This window comes from Miscanthus floridulus, chromosome 2, assembly GCF_019320115.1.
Source record: "Miscanthus floridulus cultivar M001 chromosome 2, ASM1932011v1, whole genome shotgun sequence".
NCBI lineage: Eukaryota > Viridiplantae > Streptophyta > Magnoliopsida > Poales > Poaceae > Miscanthus > Miscanthus floridulus.
The window spans coordinates 97,645,477-97,664,161 of NC_089581.1; the positions used below are offsets into that span (position 1 = coordinate 97,645,477).

The following is an 18,685-nucleotide window of genomic DNA, read 5'->3' on the forward strand; positions in this document are numbered from 1 at the left end:
TAACAGACCTCATGCAACTTTACAAGCTGCTCCTGTAATCTCAGTATCTCCTAGGCCCTGAAGCTCATGACCCTGTAATCTCTGCCATTGAATGCAAAATGAATGAAGTTATGATGTGGATCAACATAGAGTGAAGCATAAAATTGTCAGACCCAAGATGGTACATATACTCCTGTCCAGCCAATCAGATCTACAAGCCCTGGCAAATATGACAGGTAAGGGCAGATGTGCTCTCCAGCTGCTGCCACAATGGACTCCAAACTGTAGACTCTCTATGATCTGAACACTGCCCCACTGTTTAGATATGCGTTGTAGAAGTCCTCCTAGAGCGGTGTATAGAACCCCTCAGCTGCTCTCTCATCCCTCCTCAAAGGGAACCACACGTCAAACTCAACAAAACGCAACTGGCGAACCTGTCTCGCTGTGGCGGCCCTCAAGTCGAGGTGTACCACTGAAGGCAGACCCTATGGTCTGGGTGGTGGGCGTGAGCCCCTACGCTATGTAGCTGGCCTTGGTGGAACTGTGGCACTGGTCTGACCAGAACGACGTAGCTGGGGTGTAGGCACGGTCTCCTCGGCCTCCTAACCCTCCTAAGTCTCCTGAGCTGGCTGAGGCTCTGCTGGTGGAGGCTGCTACTATGCCTCCTGCTAGGACTCCCCCTGAGGACGAGCCTCCTCGATAGCCAATCAACGTCCTGCCATTATGACAGTCCTAGGTGGACCACCATGAAGACGCTAAGCCTCCTCGACTGCTGCCCTCTGTGTTGGTGTGAGCTATGGATCTGCTATGATAACACCACTATGAGCGCCTCCTCTCTCGGCACGCTCTGTAGCCTCTACAACAGCTACTGCTCTCGCTGTCTCTATGTCGGGGTACTTGCACTTCTTGGATGTCACCTGCTTTGTTGACTTGCCTTTCGAGCCTACAGGCTGGCGAGGCAGGGGCCTCCGATCATCATCACCAGGGCCACCACCAACATTCTTGGTGCGAGCCATCTGATCTGACAAGATGGTGAACTGCCGCTGATGAAGATCAACTGTCAAACTGACACTCCCGAGGCTTGGCCTCGATCCTTACTCGCGAGCTTGGCTCTGAGTTGACTGCCAACTATCACAAGAATCTCAACGGCACTGACTCGTTGCACGATTGAATAGATGGATATACAAATAAATACAATATATCTAATAGATGCGAAAACCTAGGAAGCAAGCAATGTAGATACGAAATTGACACGACGGGCAAGCTACCTGATGATCTGGCGATCCGACAAAAGGAAAGACGTCACGCGGGGAACCTCAGAACTGACTAGGGTTAGGGATCGCGAACCGCTTCGAAGATTTCGGCGGCCCTGAATGATTTAGGTCAATGCATTGAGATTTGGACTAGATCATGTGCGAAGCAAATTGAGGAAAAATGGATTGGCCCTTACCAATTGAGGGGGGTGAGCTAGGGCAAAGCACTGGAATCGGCCTTGAGAGCACTAGGAGCTAGAGGAGCCAACGGTGGCGCTGTCGTCGAGGGAGGTGCATGGGTCAGTCGAGCGAGCGTGCTAGGATTGGTGTGGCTAGCGGTGGCGTGCACGGCGGGCCCAAAGTGCTCTGCTGTGATAGCGCGGTGAGCTTGGGCACGGGAGGTGCGTGGGCTCGGGATGGAGCTGTGGTGGCACGGCGTGGCTAGGGCATGGCTACTGGCGGCGCAGGCATAGGAGGTTACGGCAGGCTGTGGCGGCGTAGACGACTTGGAGACAGCGGCTATGGCGATTAGGGTTAGGCCTAAAACAAACGCGATGACTCCAGTTAAATGAGGTCCCCAAGCGCAACAGATAAGGAAATGGAAAAGAGTCCTGAAGCCGCGTGAGATCCACTGATCAGACGCTCCGGTGGTAGCGACCGGACGCTACCACCCTAGCGTCCGATCGATTCCAGAGAGGTCCAATTCCTCTAGAATCGGGACTAGACATGTCTGGTGGTCCATGACCGGACGCAGGCAGGGTCCGATCAGTATAGCTTGATTGTCCTTCAAACGACCGGATGCTGGAACCCTTCCTGACCGGACACACAAACGCAGCGTCTGGTCACTCCTTCGACAGCAGTTCACCTCCTGTGAACTAACTGGATGCTGGACAGCAGCGTCTGGTCCAGCGTCCGGTGCACCTTTTCCAGCAAATCTTCAAAGTTCCTTCGCGCTGCCTGTTCCCAATCAAGTCCCAACTTGAATAAGATCCAAATAAACACCAATTGGGACTGATGTGAGTGACCTCTCTCAAACCCTCATATTTTTCAAAATATTTTGCCTTAGGCTATAATTCTTTTTTAAGAAAATAGGCAATAAGAGGGCAAATGGAACAAAACGACAAACCAACATTCATGCATATGCAATACTTGAAATTAAATCTAGTTGCTTGTCAAGTTTGATCCAAGGTTAAGCTTCTTCACACGCTTTTACGGCGGTTATCTTAACCATGTTAGACAAGCCCTATATGCATTGCAAAGAATTAAACATGTTGTATATTACAATGAATGCAAGGGACAACACAAGCTCAATTTTTAGTGAAGTTACTAAAATCAAGCACATTGAGCTCATTCCTGCAATCTACAAAATGTAGCCTCATCTAGCGGTTTAGTGAAGATATCCGCTAATTGATCTTCGGTTCTTACACCTTCTAGTGATATATCATTTTTAGCAACATGATCTCTTAGAAAGTGATGGCGGATATCTATGTGCTTGGTGCGAGAGTGTTGAACCGGATTATTTGCAAGTTTTACCGCACTTTCATTGTCGCACAAAAGAGGTACTTTTTCTAGAACTACACCATAGTCTAGCAAAGTTTGTTTCATGTATAAAATTTGTGCACAACAAGCACCCGCTGGCAATGTATTCCGCTTCGGCGGTGGACAAAGCCACACTATTTTGTTTCTTGGAGGACCAAGACATAAGTGATCTACCAAGCAAATGGCACCCTCCGGATGTGCTTTTTCTATCAACTTTGCATCTGGCGTAATCCGAATCGGAATAGCCAACTAACTCAAATATAGCTCCTTTGGGATACCAAAGGCCAATGCTTGGTGTGTGCTTAAGATACCTAAGGATTCTTTTTACGGCAATTAAATGTGTTTCCTTAGGACTAGCTTGAAATCTAGCACACATACACACACTAAACATGATGTATGGCCTAGATGCGGTTAAATATAACAAGCTACCAATCATAGAACGGTAGAGAGTTTGATCAACCGGGTTACCTCCCTCATCTAGGTCGAGATGTCCATTGGTAGGCATTGGTGTCTTGATTGGCTTACATTCATCCATCTTGAATCTCTTGAGAAGATCTTTTGTGTATTTCTCTTGAGAGATGAAGATGCCTTCTTTCATTTGCTTGACTTGAAAACCAAGAAAGAATGTAAGCTCACCAATCATTGACATCTCGAACTCCTTTGACATCAATTCACCAAATTCTTTGCATGAGTCTTCATTTGATGACCCAAAGATGATATCATCAACATATACTTGACAAATGAAGATATGCCAATCAAGCTTCTTGGTGAATAGTGTGGTATCGACCTTCCCAATGGTGAAGCCCTTCTCAATGAGGAAGTCCCGAAGGTGCTCATACCAAGCTCTTGGGGCTTGCTTAAGCCCATATAGTGCCTTGGACAACCTATAAACATGATTAGGATATCTAGGGTCTTCAAACCCGGGAGGTTGATCAACATAGACTAGTTTATTAATAAAGCCATTTAAGAATGCACTTTTCACATCCATTTGATATAGTTTCATTTCATGATGTGATGCATATGCAAGAAGGATACAGATGGCTTCTAATCTTGCAACCAATGCAAAGGTGATGGCTTCTAATCTTGCAACCGATGCAAAGGTCTCTCCAAAATCCAAACCTTCAACTTGAGAGAACCCCTTTGCAACTAGTCTTGCCTTGTTCCTCACAACAACACTTGATCATCTTGCTTGTTGCGGAACACCCACTTTGTTCCAATGACTCTTGCACCTTTTGGTCACTCTTCAAGAGTCCAAACTTCATTGCAAGTGAAGTTGTTCAACTCTTCATGCATGGCATTGATCCAATCCGGATCTTTTAGAGCTTCTTCTACCTTGGTAGGCTCATAGCAAGAGACAAAAGAGTGATGAGCAATAAAAGAAGCAAGTTTTTGAGATCGAGTCATTACTCCCTTTTGATGGACTCCCTATGATGAGATCTTGTGGATGATCTTGTAGGAGAGGTGTATTTCTTCTATTGACCACTTGAGGAGGAGGTTGTGGAGCATCAACATCTTGTGCTTGTATCACCATGTGCTCATGGGAGATATGAGTATCTTCATTTTCTACTCTCCCATCTTTTCTCACCATCTTGTGGCACACTTGATGAATGAGGTTGGTTAATGACTTGTACATCATCTTCATCATCTTTTGGCTTGATGTCTCCCATCCGGAATATTCTTCATAGCCTCCCTCAATGGTTCATCACCTACATCATCAAGATTCTCATGTGCTCCTTGGGAGCCGTTAGATTCATCAAATTCCACATCATATGTTTCTTCAACCAAGCCGGTGGCATGATTAAATACTCTATATGCTTTGGACTTTGATGAGTAACCAACAAGAAAACCAATATCACAACGTCTTTGGAACTTCCCTAGGTGTTGCCGCTTCTTGTAGATGTAGCATTTGCAACCAAACACCCTAAAGAAGGAGACGTCCGGCTTCTTCCCATTGAGCAACTCATAAGGTGTCTTGCCAAGGAACTTTTGAAGGAATAGGCGGTTTGATGCATAGCATGCGGTGTTGATTGCTTCCGCCCATAGAGCTTCGGGGGTGTTGTACTCATCTAGCATTGTTCTTGCAAGAGTGATCAAAGTCCGGTTCTTCCTCTCAACTACACCATTTTGTTGAGGAGTATAAGTTGCGGAGACTTCATGCTTGATCCCAACTTCATCACAATAAGCTTCAATGTTTGTGTTGTCAAATTCTTTCCCATTGTCACTTCTAATCTTTTTGAGCTTCACTTCAAATTCATTTTGAGCTCTCTTGGCAAACTTCTTGAAGCAAGATGCAACTTTGGATTTGTCATGAAGGAAGAACACCCATGTATACCTTGAATAGTCATCCACAATCACAAGACAATAGAGATTTCCTCCCAAACTCTTGTATGTTGTTGGTCCAAATAAATCCATGTGTAGGAGTTCTAGCACTCTTGTGGTTGACTATGAAAGCTTTGGTTGGATGAGTGTTTGCAACTTGCTTGCCGGCTTGACATGCACTACAAAGCTTGTCCTTTTCAAACTTCACATCCTTCAACCCTCTCACCAAATCATTCTTCATAAGCTTCTTGAGTGAGCTCATCCCAACATGAGCAAGTCTTTATGCCATAGCCACCCAAGTGTTGTTTTGGTGAATAGGCAAGTCTTCAAATTAGCATCTTCGGAGGTGAAGTCAACTAGATATAAGTTGTTGTATCTAAATCCATTGAATATCACTTGATTGTCATCTACTTTGGATACAACAACCTCCTTCTCAGGTGAACAAGCATTGGAAGCCAAGATCACACAATTGTCCAACGGATAGCAAGTTGAAGCTCAATGAAGCAACATAGAGCACATTGGAGATGGAATGATCATTTGATATTGCCACTTTGCCCAATCCTTTAACCTTGCCCTTTGAATTATCTCCAAATGTTATTTTCTCTTGTCCATCTACCTCTTCATCTAGTGAGGTGAACATACGAGGATCACCGGTCATATGTTGAGTGCAACCACTATCAATAACCCAATGACTTCCACCGGTCTTGTAGTTCACCTACACACATGAGATTCAAACTTTAGGAATCCAAACTTGTTGAGGGTCCCTTCACCTTCTCAACAAGTGACTTAGCCACCCAAATCTTCTTAGGCCTACTCTTGTTGGGGGGTCCTAAGAACATGACTTTCATCTTTCCACTTGAATCTTTTCTAAGCATGTAGTGAGCATTGAAAGCAAAGGGTCTAGCATGCTTGGGCAAGGGTTGTGGCGGTGGAGTTTGACACTCATGAGCAAAGTGACCTTCTTGTCCACACTCAAAACATCTCTTTGGCTTTGGCTTTGGCTTTGATTGTTGTTGTTGAGATTGAGCCTTCTTCTTCTCTACACTTGCCACATATCCAATGCCACTTCTATCCATCTTCATAACGGTGTTCATGAGTAGCTCACTTTGGAGATGCTTGCCTCTAGCAAACTTGCTCAATCCCACCTTGAGATGCTCTTTCTCCATCTTGAGCTTCTTGTTCTCTTCCTTGAGAACATCATTAGTTCTTCTCTTCCTTGAGCTTCTTGTTTTCTTCTTTGAGCTTCTCATTCTCAAGAATCAACTCTTTGTCATGATCAAGAGTTTCTAGCACAATGGTGTTGTAGGCTTTTTATCTCTTCAAGATCTTTCATGAGCTTCTCATTATCACTCTTGAGCTTGACATACTCATCATAGTCATTGCACTCAACCACTTGCTTGCCTTTGCTACTAGATCCATGCTCAATGCTCTCATCAATTAAATCATCACATGAAGTAGCTATATTAATCTTGACAACATGGTTAGTAGCATCATGTGGCTCATTTGGTAAAAATTCTTGAGCAATAACAAGAGTATCATGATTAATCTTAAGAGTAGTGTATTCATCTTTTAGCTTGTTGTGGCTAGTGATGAGTTCATTGTGCACCCACTCAAGTTTATCATGTTTATCTTTAAGCTCTTTCTTGGAAGATTTTAGCTCCTTGAGTTTGGATGATATAGCATCATTAGTTTCTCTAAGCTCATCATTAGCCTTTTCCAATGTATCACACTTAGCTAAGAGTGAATCATTTTTAGCATCAAGCTTTTCATTGGTAGCTCTACTCTTTCTAATGATCTTAGTGTATTTTCTTAATATTTTGACAAGATCATCATATGTAGGTGAATCATCATCATTGCTATCGCTATCATCATCACTAGCATGCTCATCATCACTACTATCATCACTCTTAGTTACCTTGCGTTCACCCTTGGCCATAAGGCATAGGTGTGTAGAGGATGATGGCGATGGTGGCGGTGAAGATGCAAGATCAATAGCAATGGCGGCCACCTTTTCATCGTCACTATCTTCATCGGATGATCCACTTGATGAATCAATGTCCGTGAGCCAATCACCGACAATGTAGGCCTTTCCACTCTTCTTCTTCTTGTGGAAGTCCCTCTTCTTGCCATCTCTCTTCTTGTATGGCTTGTTCTTTTTCTTCTCATCTTCATCTTCATTGCTTGAGTCATCTTTCTTGCCCTTGTTCTTGTTCTTGAACTTGTCTTTCTTGGGCTTTGTGCATTGATGAGCTAGATGACCAAGTTCACCACAATTGTAGCAATCCATCTCAGAGATTGGCTTTCTTCTTGAGCTAGTGAAGAACTTCTTCTTCTTGCCGTCAAACTTGATGCCACTCTTGTTTAGCTTCTTTAGCATCTTGGCGGTCTTCTTCACCATGAGAGCAAGACTTTCTTCATCATCTTCATCACTTGAGCTCTCATACTCAAGTCTTGCTTTGCCCTTATCTTGGCTAGCTTTGAATGCTAAGTCCTTCTCTTTCTTCTTTGTAGAGGATGAGCCATCTTGTGGCGTGATGTGCATGTACATCTCATGAGCATTGATCTTTCCCAAGATTTGTGTCGGTGTAGCGGCGGAAAGATCACCTTGATGTAGCACGGTCACAATGTGCCCATATTTGTCAATGGGGAGGACACTCAAGATCTTTCTCACAATGTCGGATGGTGACATTTGAGTAAGTCCAAGCCCATTGACTTCCTCTACAAGAACATTTAAACGAGAATACATCTCATTAGCACTTTCTTTGGGAAGCATTTCAAATGAATTTAGCTTTTTAATCACAAGATGATAGCATTCCTCATGCTCACTCTTGGTTCCCTCATGGAGCGCACAAACAGTCCGACCATAGTGCATGGGCGTCTTTGTGGTTCCTTACATGGTTAAACACATCTTTACAAAGGCCTCTAAAGATGGTATTTCGAGCCTTTGCATTCCATTTTTCATAGTTAACCTCATCGCCTTGTAAGTTGGTAGCATCCCGAGGTTTTGGGAAGCCTTGAGAGGCGGCTCTAAGAATACCAATGTCTAGAGCTTCTAAGTACGCCTCCATGCGAATTTTCCAATATAGAAAGTCATCTCCCTCAAAGATAGGAGGAGGTCCTATCCCCGTGAGACATCTTGCTCTAAGCGGTTAAGCTTAAAAACATGAGCACGAGGCTCTGATACCAATTGAAAGGATCAAGATGCCCAAGAGGGGGGTGAATTGGGCTAATTCTAAATTTTCTTGCAATAATCAAATCCTACGGATAGCCCAATTAACCCCTTGTGCCTAGAAAAGTGTTTCTATCAAACTAACGCACAAAGGACTTACAACCTATGTTTCAAACTTACTCTAGCATGGCAATTCTATGAATGTAACAACAAGTATTGAATTGCACAAAGTAAATACTCAAAGTAAATGCTCAAAGTAAAGAGAGAGAGGAACGCGGCGATGTTTTGCCGAGGTATCGGAGAGTCGCCACTCCCCACTAGTCCTCGTTGGAGCACCCGCGCAAGGGTGTAGCTCCCCCTTGATCCGCGCAAGGATCAAGTGCTCTCTACGGGTTGATTCTTCGACACTCCGTCGCGGTGAATCACCCAAAGCCGCTCACAACTTGAGTTGGGTCACCCACAAGCTCCGCTAGGGTGATCACCAAGCTCCCAACCACCACCAAGCCATCTAGGTGATGGCGATCACCAAGAGTAACAAGCACGAACTCTCACTTGACCATGCGAAGCCTAATGAGAAGATGGATGCACACTTGGCTACTCTTGATTCACTAATGAGGCTACTCTCTTGGATTCTCAAATCTCAATCACCTCACTAGGACCTTGCTCTTCTTGGCACTCACAAATGTGTTTCTCAGCTGTTGGAATGAGCAAAAGTAACTCCACACACGAGTGGAGCTTCTATTTATAAGGTAGCCTGAAAAACAAACCGTTATGAGCTTCTGCGGGGTGACCGGACGCTCCGGTCGTGTTGACCGGACGCGCCGGTCAGTTCAACCCGCGAACCAGTAAAAATGAGTTGACCGGACGCTGGCAGGGTTCGGTCAGCACTGACCGGACGCGTCCGGTCGCATGAAACCCTTACTGGAACCTTACTGGACTCGACCGGACGCTGAACCCTCAGGGTCCGGTCAGTACTGACCGGATGCGTCCGGTCGCAGATTCCCTTCTCTGGAACCTTACTAGAGTCGACCGGACGCTGCCTTTCAGCGTCCGGTCACATGACCCCTTTAGCGTCCGGTCGCACCGAACGCAGTCAGCTGATCAAATGAACTGATCGGACCCTGTGGCCAGCGTCCGGTCGCACCGGGGCCAGCGTCCGGTCTGCATTTGACCCTCCATTCACTTCCAACTCTCGACCATATGTGAATGAAGTTCGCTCCAAAGGATCTTAGGCATTCATAGGAGCTTCCTAGAGCTAGTTTTAACAAGTGTGCACCACACCTAACTCACTAGACTCAACTAGGTCAAGCTACCCGTCCATACCCCCCTTAATAGTATAGCCAAAGGAAAAACAAAGTCCTAAACTACTCTAAGTGTCACTCCAACTCCAATCGACACTTAGAACTAGTCATCCTTAACCTTGTCGTCCATCCTTTGAAAACCGAAACGATTTCCATTGTAGGGGCATGACAACTTTGATTGCCCAATCGATCTCTATTACCATGACCTAACTTAATTGCCTCTGCAAAACATACGTTAGTCATAGTAATCTTGTATTGTCATTAATCACCGAAACCCAACTAGGGGCCTAGATGCTTTCACGGGCAAACGCTTGAAGGATTTGCAGCATTGATTTGGACTTGAGCTAGGGTTGATTACTGGCTTGTGTTCACCATGATAGAGATTGAGAATTCGTGGCTTGTAACCCTGAAATGAAACATAGAAGCAGAGGGAGCTCCATGCCTCTGGCTCCAGATTTATTGATACATCCAGTTTTTACATATACAAGTTTTTCTCTGGATCCAATATAAAAAATTCCCATACTATTGAGAATCAGACGCGACCAGCTGGTTAATTAATCGGAACTAGGGTAAATAGTAGTTATTATTTATTACTCCCTCAATTCCAAATTATAAGTCATTCTAACTTTCTTAGAGAGTCAAAGTATCTCAAGTTTGACCAAATTATTGAGAGAATTATAAAGATTGATGACATCAAATAGGTATACTATGAAAATATAATTAATGAAGAATTTAATGATACTTATTTGATATCATAAATATTATTATTTTATTATATATAAATTTGATCAAACTTGAGATGCTTTGGCTCTCCAAAAAAGTTGAAATGACTTATAATTTGGGACAGAGTACCTCTGACTAATAAAAAAATATTTATATTAAATTGCACCTTTTCCCTTGTTCATTTTTAACATAATAAGCATAATAGACACCTTGTTGTCTCTATAAAGGTGCGATAAACTTATCAACTACTGATCTCTACGTCTTTCATCAAAATCTATAGTTTTTTTCTTTGCACAACACCTATGTAGATTATCTATTATAATAGTAAGTGGGTAATTAGATTCAATTTTTATAGGTTATGTAGATTATCCATTATAATAGCAGTTGGTACTTAGACTATCTATCATGTTTTTTAATAGCATAGGTGGATAATTTATATAAAGATTCCTGTGTTACTTTATGTTGTTTTACACAATTGTAGAGGTGGGTAAATGTTTAGAAACATAATAGATCTAATGGTTATTATTATCCGTGGTGATTATCATCTACTAAATTGATGGCTAGATGTCTCTAACTTTTGTAAGAATTATTAGGATTTTTCTTTTTTATTATGGCAGGTCTCATGAGGCTTAAAGTGGAGGCTCCATCGTAGATCTCCTGTTAGAATTTCTAGAATTTATCTTTTTCTGTCATGGTATGTATTTAGTTGGAAACTAAGCTAAAGTGATATAAACTTTTGTTGCATCCATTTATGTGGCATCATAAAACAAGTTTTCAACTTTTAGTAGTTGCAATTTTTTATCCATGTGTTAAGTTCAAACACTAGTGCTAAAATTTTCATTTTATTTTATTAAGAAAACAATCTATGACCATGCCTACCCTAGTTCTTATAATGTCCTAAATTGTTGTTTCAACTTGAACCGTGGCATTCAAAATATTGAATTTGTTATATTAAAAAGTTATATGTGTAGTAGTATTGTTTTATTAAATATATCATGCTTAAATTAAATTACTAAAATTGATATGACATAATGTTTCTATCAAAACATATAAACTTATTAAAGATAGTAACTTACAAAATTTATCATCATAGAGTATTGATATAACTTAAAATTGTCTGTTATTGCTATATGTTTCACTAGTATCCTTATCTTGTGTCGTTGATCTTTGCCGGTGTTCTTGCTAGTGTTATTGTTCAGTTCTAGTTGCTTCACCTTGTTGATCTTCTGATATTAGAATTTTGTAGGAGTGCTCTTTGATTGCTTGTCACCCTAGCCTGCTTTATCTTCTATATATAATTTAGGGTGCTTGTGATCTTGTGCTAGGGGGTGAAGTCGTGGTTGAGCCGTTGGTTTAATTTCTCACATTTATCGGCTAGACTTCATGATTAGTTTTAAGAGAGTTGGTCTCCTTGATCCTACACTTGGGTGTAGAGGTCGGGCAAACACTAGTACAGAAATACCTTTTGTCGATACTAGGGATTTTTTTCACTGTGCGGTTCATACAGAAATCGCTGGTGGAGATAAATTTACACAGGCAGTTTCCTTAAATTTACATTGGTGGTTGTTTGAAGCTACCGCTAGTGCAAATATAGGATTTGTACTTGCGGTAACTTTAGAAAAACCATCGATTGAGATATATTTATACTAATAGTTTTCTTAACCTGCCGCCGGTAAAAAAATAATTTGAAACCTTTTTTTTTGAATTTTTTAAATTACCTCTGATGATGGAGAAGAAAGCAGTTTAGAGGAGGAAGAAGAAGAAGCCAAGTCACAGAGCAAGAGAAGAAATTCACGCGGATTCACTTTACTAAATTTTGAAATAAATGTTTGTGACCCTAAACCGATTGAAATGAAAAAGGTATGAACTGGAAAGTTGTAGATACTGTCAAGTGCTACAACTTTGATTTTGGTCATTTCTACATCCGAGGTCCTTTGGAAACTTAATGTGAGAAATTTAAACATAATTTTCTTTGGATCAATAGAGATGACTCTAGATCCAGCTGCCTCTAGAAATCAATATTAAAAGGTAGCTCTAGATCTAGCCACTTCAAAAGATAGGGGCATTAGATCTAGCCACTTCAAAAGATAGGGCCATTTCCAAAGGCGGCAGTAAATTCGAGCAGCCTCTAAAAACATATTTCTAGCGACATGTCAACTTGGAAATCATTTTTAGAGGCGGATTTTGATCAAGTCGCCTCTACTGAAAAATGCTTCCATTGCTAAAAATTATTTGTGTAATAGTGTAGATAGGTTTTTGGGTTGTGAGAAATTAGGGTTTTATTTTCTTGTTTTGGGAATTGTAGAAATGTATTCCAATTCGAAATCAAATTCTAGAAAAGATGAAATGGTTTTTAAAACACAAATTTTTTTCTGAAATATTTAAGAATTAAGTGAAAATTCTTTGATATAAATTTCAAACATGGGGAACCCCAAATAAATATTTGGAGCTCATGAAGAAAATTTCTAGAGCATCAGAAAACTAGATTTTGATTTAGAAATAATAGAAAAAATTCTAAAAATATGAAAAAAATCAAAGGGAAAACTGGTATGCCCCTAAACACATTTTGAAACCTTAAAAACACATGTAATATAAATGCGACCAACATGACAAACAAATTTATATCCTATGTTTCATTAATTTAGAAAAAAATCCCATCCTAAAAACTCAACATATTCACTACGATTTGGCAAAATTTTCAAAAATTAGGAAACTCATTATTTTACTAGTTTTTTCTATTCACATCTCAAAATTCAGAAAAAAAATTAGGGAATGGCCTTGGTATATACATGGTGGCACATAGCATTATGCTTATTTTTAATCTAATGGTGTAGAAGTGTGGAATTTAGAAGCACCCGTAACATATTCTATGGTTGTTTAATTATTTATCATAATAGATTAAATTACTTTATATAAGTAGATTGAGAGATAATTTAGATTACTTTTTATAATACCATAGCCATGGAGGTGGGTAATTTAGAATAAATCTAGATGTTACTTTACATTATATTTTGTAATGACATATGTGTATGTCAACTTAGGGGTTACTTTACATTATCCTTTATTATTGTAGAGGAAGATATTTTATAAAAAAAATGAGGGTTATTTTCAATAGCTTATATAATAGTAAATGTGTGTAATTTAGATGCAAATTTAAGTGGACGCTTTAAATTATCTTTTGTAGTGACAAACGTGAGTAATTATGATGTAAATATTGAATCACTTTATGTATCTTTTAGAATGGTAGAGACGAGTATTTTTTTTTATAATGACTACTCTTGACCATGAGTCTACCAAATTGATGGTTGAATGTTTCTGATTCTTGTAAGAATTTTTAGAATTTATTCCTTTCTTTTTCCTAACACATACCGTAAGGTTTAATGTAGAGCCTCCAATCAGTAATTGTGAGATGAGATGAGATTCTTGCCCCGGGATCAGATTGATTGCAACAGTTTAATTTGCACTGAACTATAAGAAGGATGACACCGAATTTGTACTTCAAAATCAGTCCATTAGTACAGAATTACGGAGCAGGAATGCACAGAATCGAGCAATGAGCATCAACAGTACACAACAGTGCTATGAAACGTCACCATCATCAGTCACAAGCAGAGGCAGGCGCTTGCTCATGAGACGGCGGCGCGTCGTCGAACTCCCTGAGCGTGGCGACCACCTGCAGCATGTTGGGCCGCTTCGACGGGAAGTCATCCACGCACTGCAGCGACAGCTCCAGGAACCTGGCCATCTCCCTCTCCTCTCCATCCAGGGCAGCAATCACAAGCTCCGGGTCGACGACCTCCTTGCCGGCACCCTCCCTGACCTTCATCTTGACCCAGCCGACGAGGTTGGTATCCCCGAAGTCCTCCTTGTCCGTCGGCCTCCTCCCCGTCAGGAGCTCTAGGAACACCACGCCCAGGGAGTAGACGTCGCCCTTGGCGGTGCACCGGAAGCTCTGGTAGTACTCCGGCGGCACGTACCCCGGCGTCCCCGCCAGCGTGCTCACGCTCAGGTGCGTGTCCAGCGCGCTGATCAGCCGCGCCATGCCGAAGTCGGCGACGCGGGCCTCCATGTCGCCGTCGAGGAGGACGTTGCTGGACTTCATGTCCCGGTGGATGATGTGCGGGATGCAGTTGTGATGAAGGAAGCAGAGGCCCCTCGCGGCGCCGCGCGCCACTCGCTTCCGGCGCTCCCACGGCAGCCGCAGCGCCCGCCCGTGGAGGCCGTCCTCCAGGCTGCCGTTGCTCATGTACTCGTACACCAGCAGCCTCTCCTCGCCGATCTTGCAGTAGCCCAGCAGAGGCACCAGGTTCCGGTGCTTGATCTTGCCCAGCGTCTCCATCTCCGCCGTGAACTCACGGTTGCCCTGGTAGCTCAGGTGGATGAGCTTCTTGATGGCCACGCACGACCCGTCCTTGAGCGTCGCCTTGAACACCTCGCCGAACCCGCCGGAGCCGACCAGGCTGCCGGCGGAGAACCCGTTGGTGGCCTCGATCAGCTGCGTGAAGGTGAGACGCCGGAGCTGCCGCTGGAAGGTGGCCACGTTGATGCTGAGCGCCTCCTTCTCAGCCTTGCCCAGCTTCCAGATCGTCGCCGTCCGCGTCCCGTCCTGCAGGCTGCTCAGCATCCGCGCCTGCCGCGCCTCCTTCCGACGCGCGCGCGCCACCACGAAGCACGCCACCGCCAGACCGCACGCCACCACGCCGGCGACCAGCACAGCCAGGATCACGCCCCACAACGCACGCCTGTCAGAACGGCTGCCGTCGGGCTGTGCCAGGACGGACGCGGTCGCCCTAGGCGTCGGCCCGCACGGCAGCAGCGGCATGCCGCAGAGGCCCGGGTTGCCCATGTACTGGCTTGCCGGCAGCGTGCTCAGCTGCCCGCGCTGCGGGATCTCACCGCTGAGGTTGTTGTCAGAGACGTCGATCTGAACCAGGAAGGAGAGGTTGGAGAAGGAGTCCGGGATGCCGCCGGAGAGCGCGTTGTGCGACACGTCGAACACGCCGAGGTTGTGCAGCCTCCCCAGCGACGCCGAGATCTCGCCGGTGAGGTTGTTCCGCGCCAAGTCCAGCACCTGGAGCACCACCATGTCGCCGAACTCCTCGGGGATGCCTCCGGAGAGCGCATTGTAAGACAGGTCCAGGTACTCCAACGTCTGGTACCTTGTCCAGCCGCTGACCGCCGCGCCGGAGTAGAGCCGCGTGAAGTCGCAGCTCTTGAGCGTCGGCACCTGCAGCAGCCGCTCCGGCCGGATGCCCGCGAACTCCAGCAGCCCGCCCACGCCCTTACACGAGTTCCCCACGTTGCGCACGAACGCCAGCGTGTTACCGGACAGGATCCCGCTGAGAGGGGTCGACCCGAGCTGCCGGCCGAGCCGCCGCGGGATCTCGCCGGTGAGTCGGTTGCTGTTGAGGTCCAGCCACATGAGACTGCTGCAGTTGCCGAGCTCCTTGGGGATCACTCCCTCCAGGCTGTTGTTGGCCAGTTGCAGCACGGCGAGCCGCGTGAGCCGCCCGAACTCTGGCAGGATGGTGCCGGTGATCCGGTTGCTCGTGAGCGACACCCACTCGAGGCCGGTGCAGTTGAACAGCTCGACGGGGATGTCGCCGCCTATGAAGTTGTTGTTGAGGATCAGCGTGCGGAGGCCGCGGCATTGCCCCAGCTCCGCCGGGATCCGGCCCTCTAGGCCGTTGAACCACATCACCAGCTTCTCGAGGCCGCGCAGCTGGCCGAGCTCCGGCGGGATCGGGCCGCGCAGGTAGTTGATACTGAAGTCGATCACCCTCAGGCGCGAGCAGTTGGCAAGCCCCGGCGGGATGGTGCCGGTGACCATGTTGTCCGGCATCCGGAGCTCCTCAAGCGCCGCGCCAGGCGAGCAGAGGTCCGCCGGCAGCGCGCCGGAGATCTTGTTGCTGCTGAGGTCGGCGACCCTGAGGTTGGTGCAGGAGGTGATCGTGCTCGGGAGGGAGCCCGAGATGAAGTTGTTGCTGAGGAGTAGGCTCTCCAGCGACGTCAGGTTGCCGAGCACGGCGGCCGGTATGGCGCCGGTCAGCTTGTTGTCCGCGGCGTCGAGCAGCCGCAGCGATTGGCACGCCGACAAAGACTCCGGGATGGGTCCCGTGATGTTGTTGCTCGACACCTTCAGAATTGTCAGCGAAGCACATGAGTTCCTGATGTTGTCGGGGATCGGGCCGCTGAGGTGGTTCGACGAGACGTCGAACACCTCGAGGCCGGCGATTCCGGCCACCGACTCCTGTATCGACCCGGTGAGGCCGTTGTACGACAGGTTGAGCGTCCTGAGCCCCGAGCAGCGCGACAGCGCCGGCGGGATCGCGCCGCCGAAGCGGTTCTCGGACAGGTCGAGGAGAGTCAGCGTCTCGGCAAACGACATCCTGGAGACGTCGCCGGACAGGTTGTTGCCTGACACGTCGAACGACTGGATGCTCGGCGCGCCGGAGAGGAGTGACTCCGGCAGCACGCCGGTGAGGTTGTTCCTCGCGAGGCTGACAGTGGTGAGGTTCGGGTACCGCGTGAGCAGGTCCCCGGGAAGGCTGCCACCAAGGCCGCCGTAGGCGAAGTCCAGCGTCTGCAGCGCGGGAGGAAGGCTGAGCAAGTCGGCGGCGTCGGCGCGGAGCGCTGCGCCGTTGCCGGACAGGTTGAGGTGTTGCAGCGTGTCGACCGCGGAGAGCGCGGCGAGCGACGCGCGTCCGGCGACGAGGCCGCTGCTGGCGAGGTCGAGCCGCGTCACCCTGCCGTCGCCGCCGTCGCACGCCACGCCGTGCCAGTTGCATGGGCCGCCGTCACTCGCACTCGGCTGCCAAGACGAGAGGACACCCCCAGGGTCTTTCTGGATGGAGGCCTTGAACCGGAGGAGGGCATCGGCGTCAGTTGCCGCCACCGGTGTAAACGCTAACGATTCGTAGATGGAGGATATGAGGAGCAAGAGGTAGAGCATGTCCATGGCGATGGCAGCAAAGCTGGGCGATCGAAAATGGATGGGAGATGAGAGGCGATCGAGTTCAAAGGAGCATTGTACAAAGGAGCGAGAAAGCTAGCCGAGGCCCAAGAGAGGTGGTGCAAGTAATTGTTTGTTTTGGGAACTAGTATGATGCATGTCTTTGGTTTGGGATTAGGATATATGTAGAGTCACCAATGAAAGCAAGGATCAGTGTGAGTGACATATATAATCAGTGCTGCTCTCTTGCTTGTGTTGGTGTGCCTTTGGGGACTGTTTAGCTCAACAACATAAGAGGCAGCTGGATGGACATACTCCCTTCATCGCTTATAACCCGCGTAATCATTTTAAGATTTCAAAACACGTAATTGTCAAATGATATTAGCCTTGCAAGATGTAAAATTTTGAATCTCCAAAACCGTATTTACTATGAAAATATATGATGTGGTTAATCTAATGATGCTTATCTGGTATCACAAATATTAGCTACTGTCGGTATATATTTGGTCTAAATTGAGATTGTTTGACTCAAAATACGAGATGGGTAATAGGAAGTATATATTTAGATATGATGCAAGAAAAATGTTCTGAACACTTGGCATATATTTTTGTGATCACCAAGGTTGCTTTTGCGTTGCTTTGGGATCAGCAACCACAGGGAGTAATCATGTGTGTGCATGAGGATGCAAAAGGAGAGGAGGCCTGAGCCCCATGCACTTAACAAAGTGAAAAGCAGTGGTCCACACCACAGATGACAGAAGGGGAGCATCACATTAATTTCAATTGCATCCGATCCTCTCCTACTGCCATCGCTGGAGGTCATAATGCTCGCCTCTCCTGGCTCTCAGATCAGCAAACTCTCCTCTGTTTCTAAGGCCCTATTGATTAAGTACAGTCGTAATGACTCCAATACACATTGTAGCTGTAGCAGATCTAGAGTTCCAAATACAACTTGTAGCAATTCGAAGTATCATCTCACAGAAAATGCAATTAAATTTCTTAACTGTATTTAGTCTTCTGTCAACAACAAAAAATAAATCCTTTCTTTTTTCTCGATGTGCCGACATCATTTGATGATATCCTTTTGCATGAGGATGCAAAAGGAGAGCTCTGATGATGTGTCACATACTTGCATGCATGGTGGAGGATAATAAAGTATATGAAGATGCCATATGTAGGTAATAGGAGGATACACTTGCCACGTCCTAAGTAGCGCGATAAAATACCTGCACCTAGAGGATTTGTGTCTTGTTGAGTGCTCGATGTCACATTCGCGCTTTGGCGCGCGCCGCACGTACGTGTAAACATAATTATCACTGCAAGCAGTAGGGTTGCCAGATCTAATTTTCAATGTTGGGTTGCAAACTTTGTGATGATTTAAGTGTCGGGGTTGATGATGACGATGTGGAAGAAGCACACATATAGTTATCATGCTGTGAGTATCTTTTTA

General features: G+C 45.6%; 1 protein-coding gene across 1 annotated transcript; it reads right to left on the reverse strand.

Moving 5' to 3' along the window:
• Positions 1–13,777: 13,777 nt before the first annotated feature.
• Positions 13,778–17,355, reverse strand: LOC136539236 (brassinosteroid LRR receptor kinase BRL2-like). The gene has a single exon (XM_066531175.1). It carries the CDS (start codon positions 17,239–17,241, stop codon positions 13,882–13,884), a length of 3,360 nt encoding a protein of 1,119 aa, XP_066387272.1. The 5' UTR covers positions 17,242–17,355; the 3' UTR covers positions 13,778–13,881.
• Between the last annotated feature and the right edge of the window lie 1,330 nt (positions 17,356–18,685).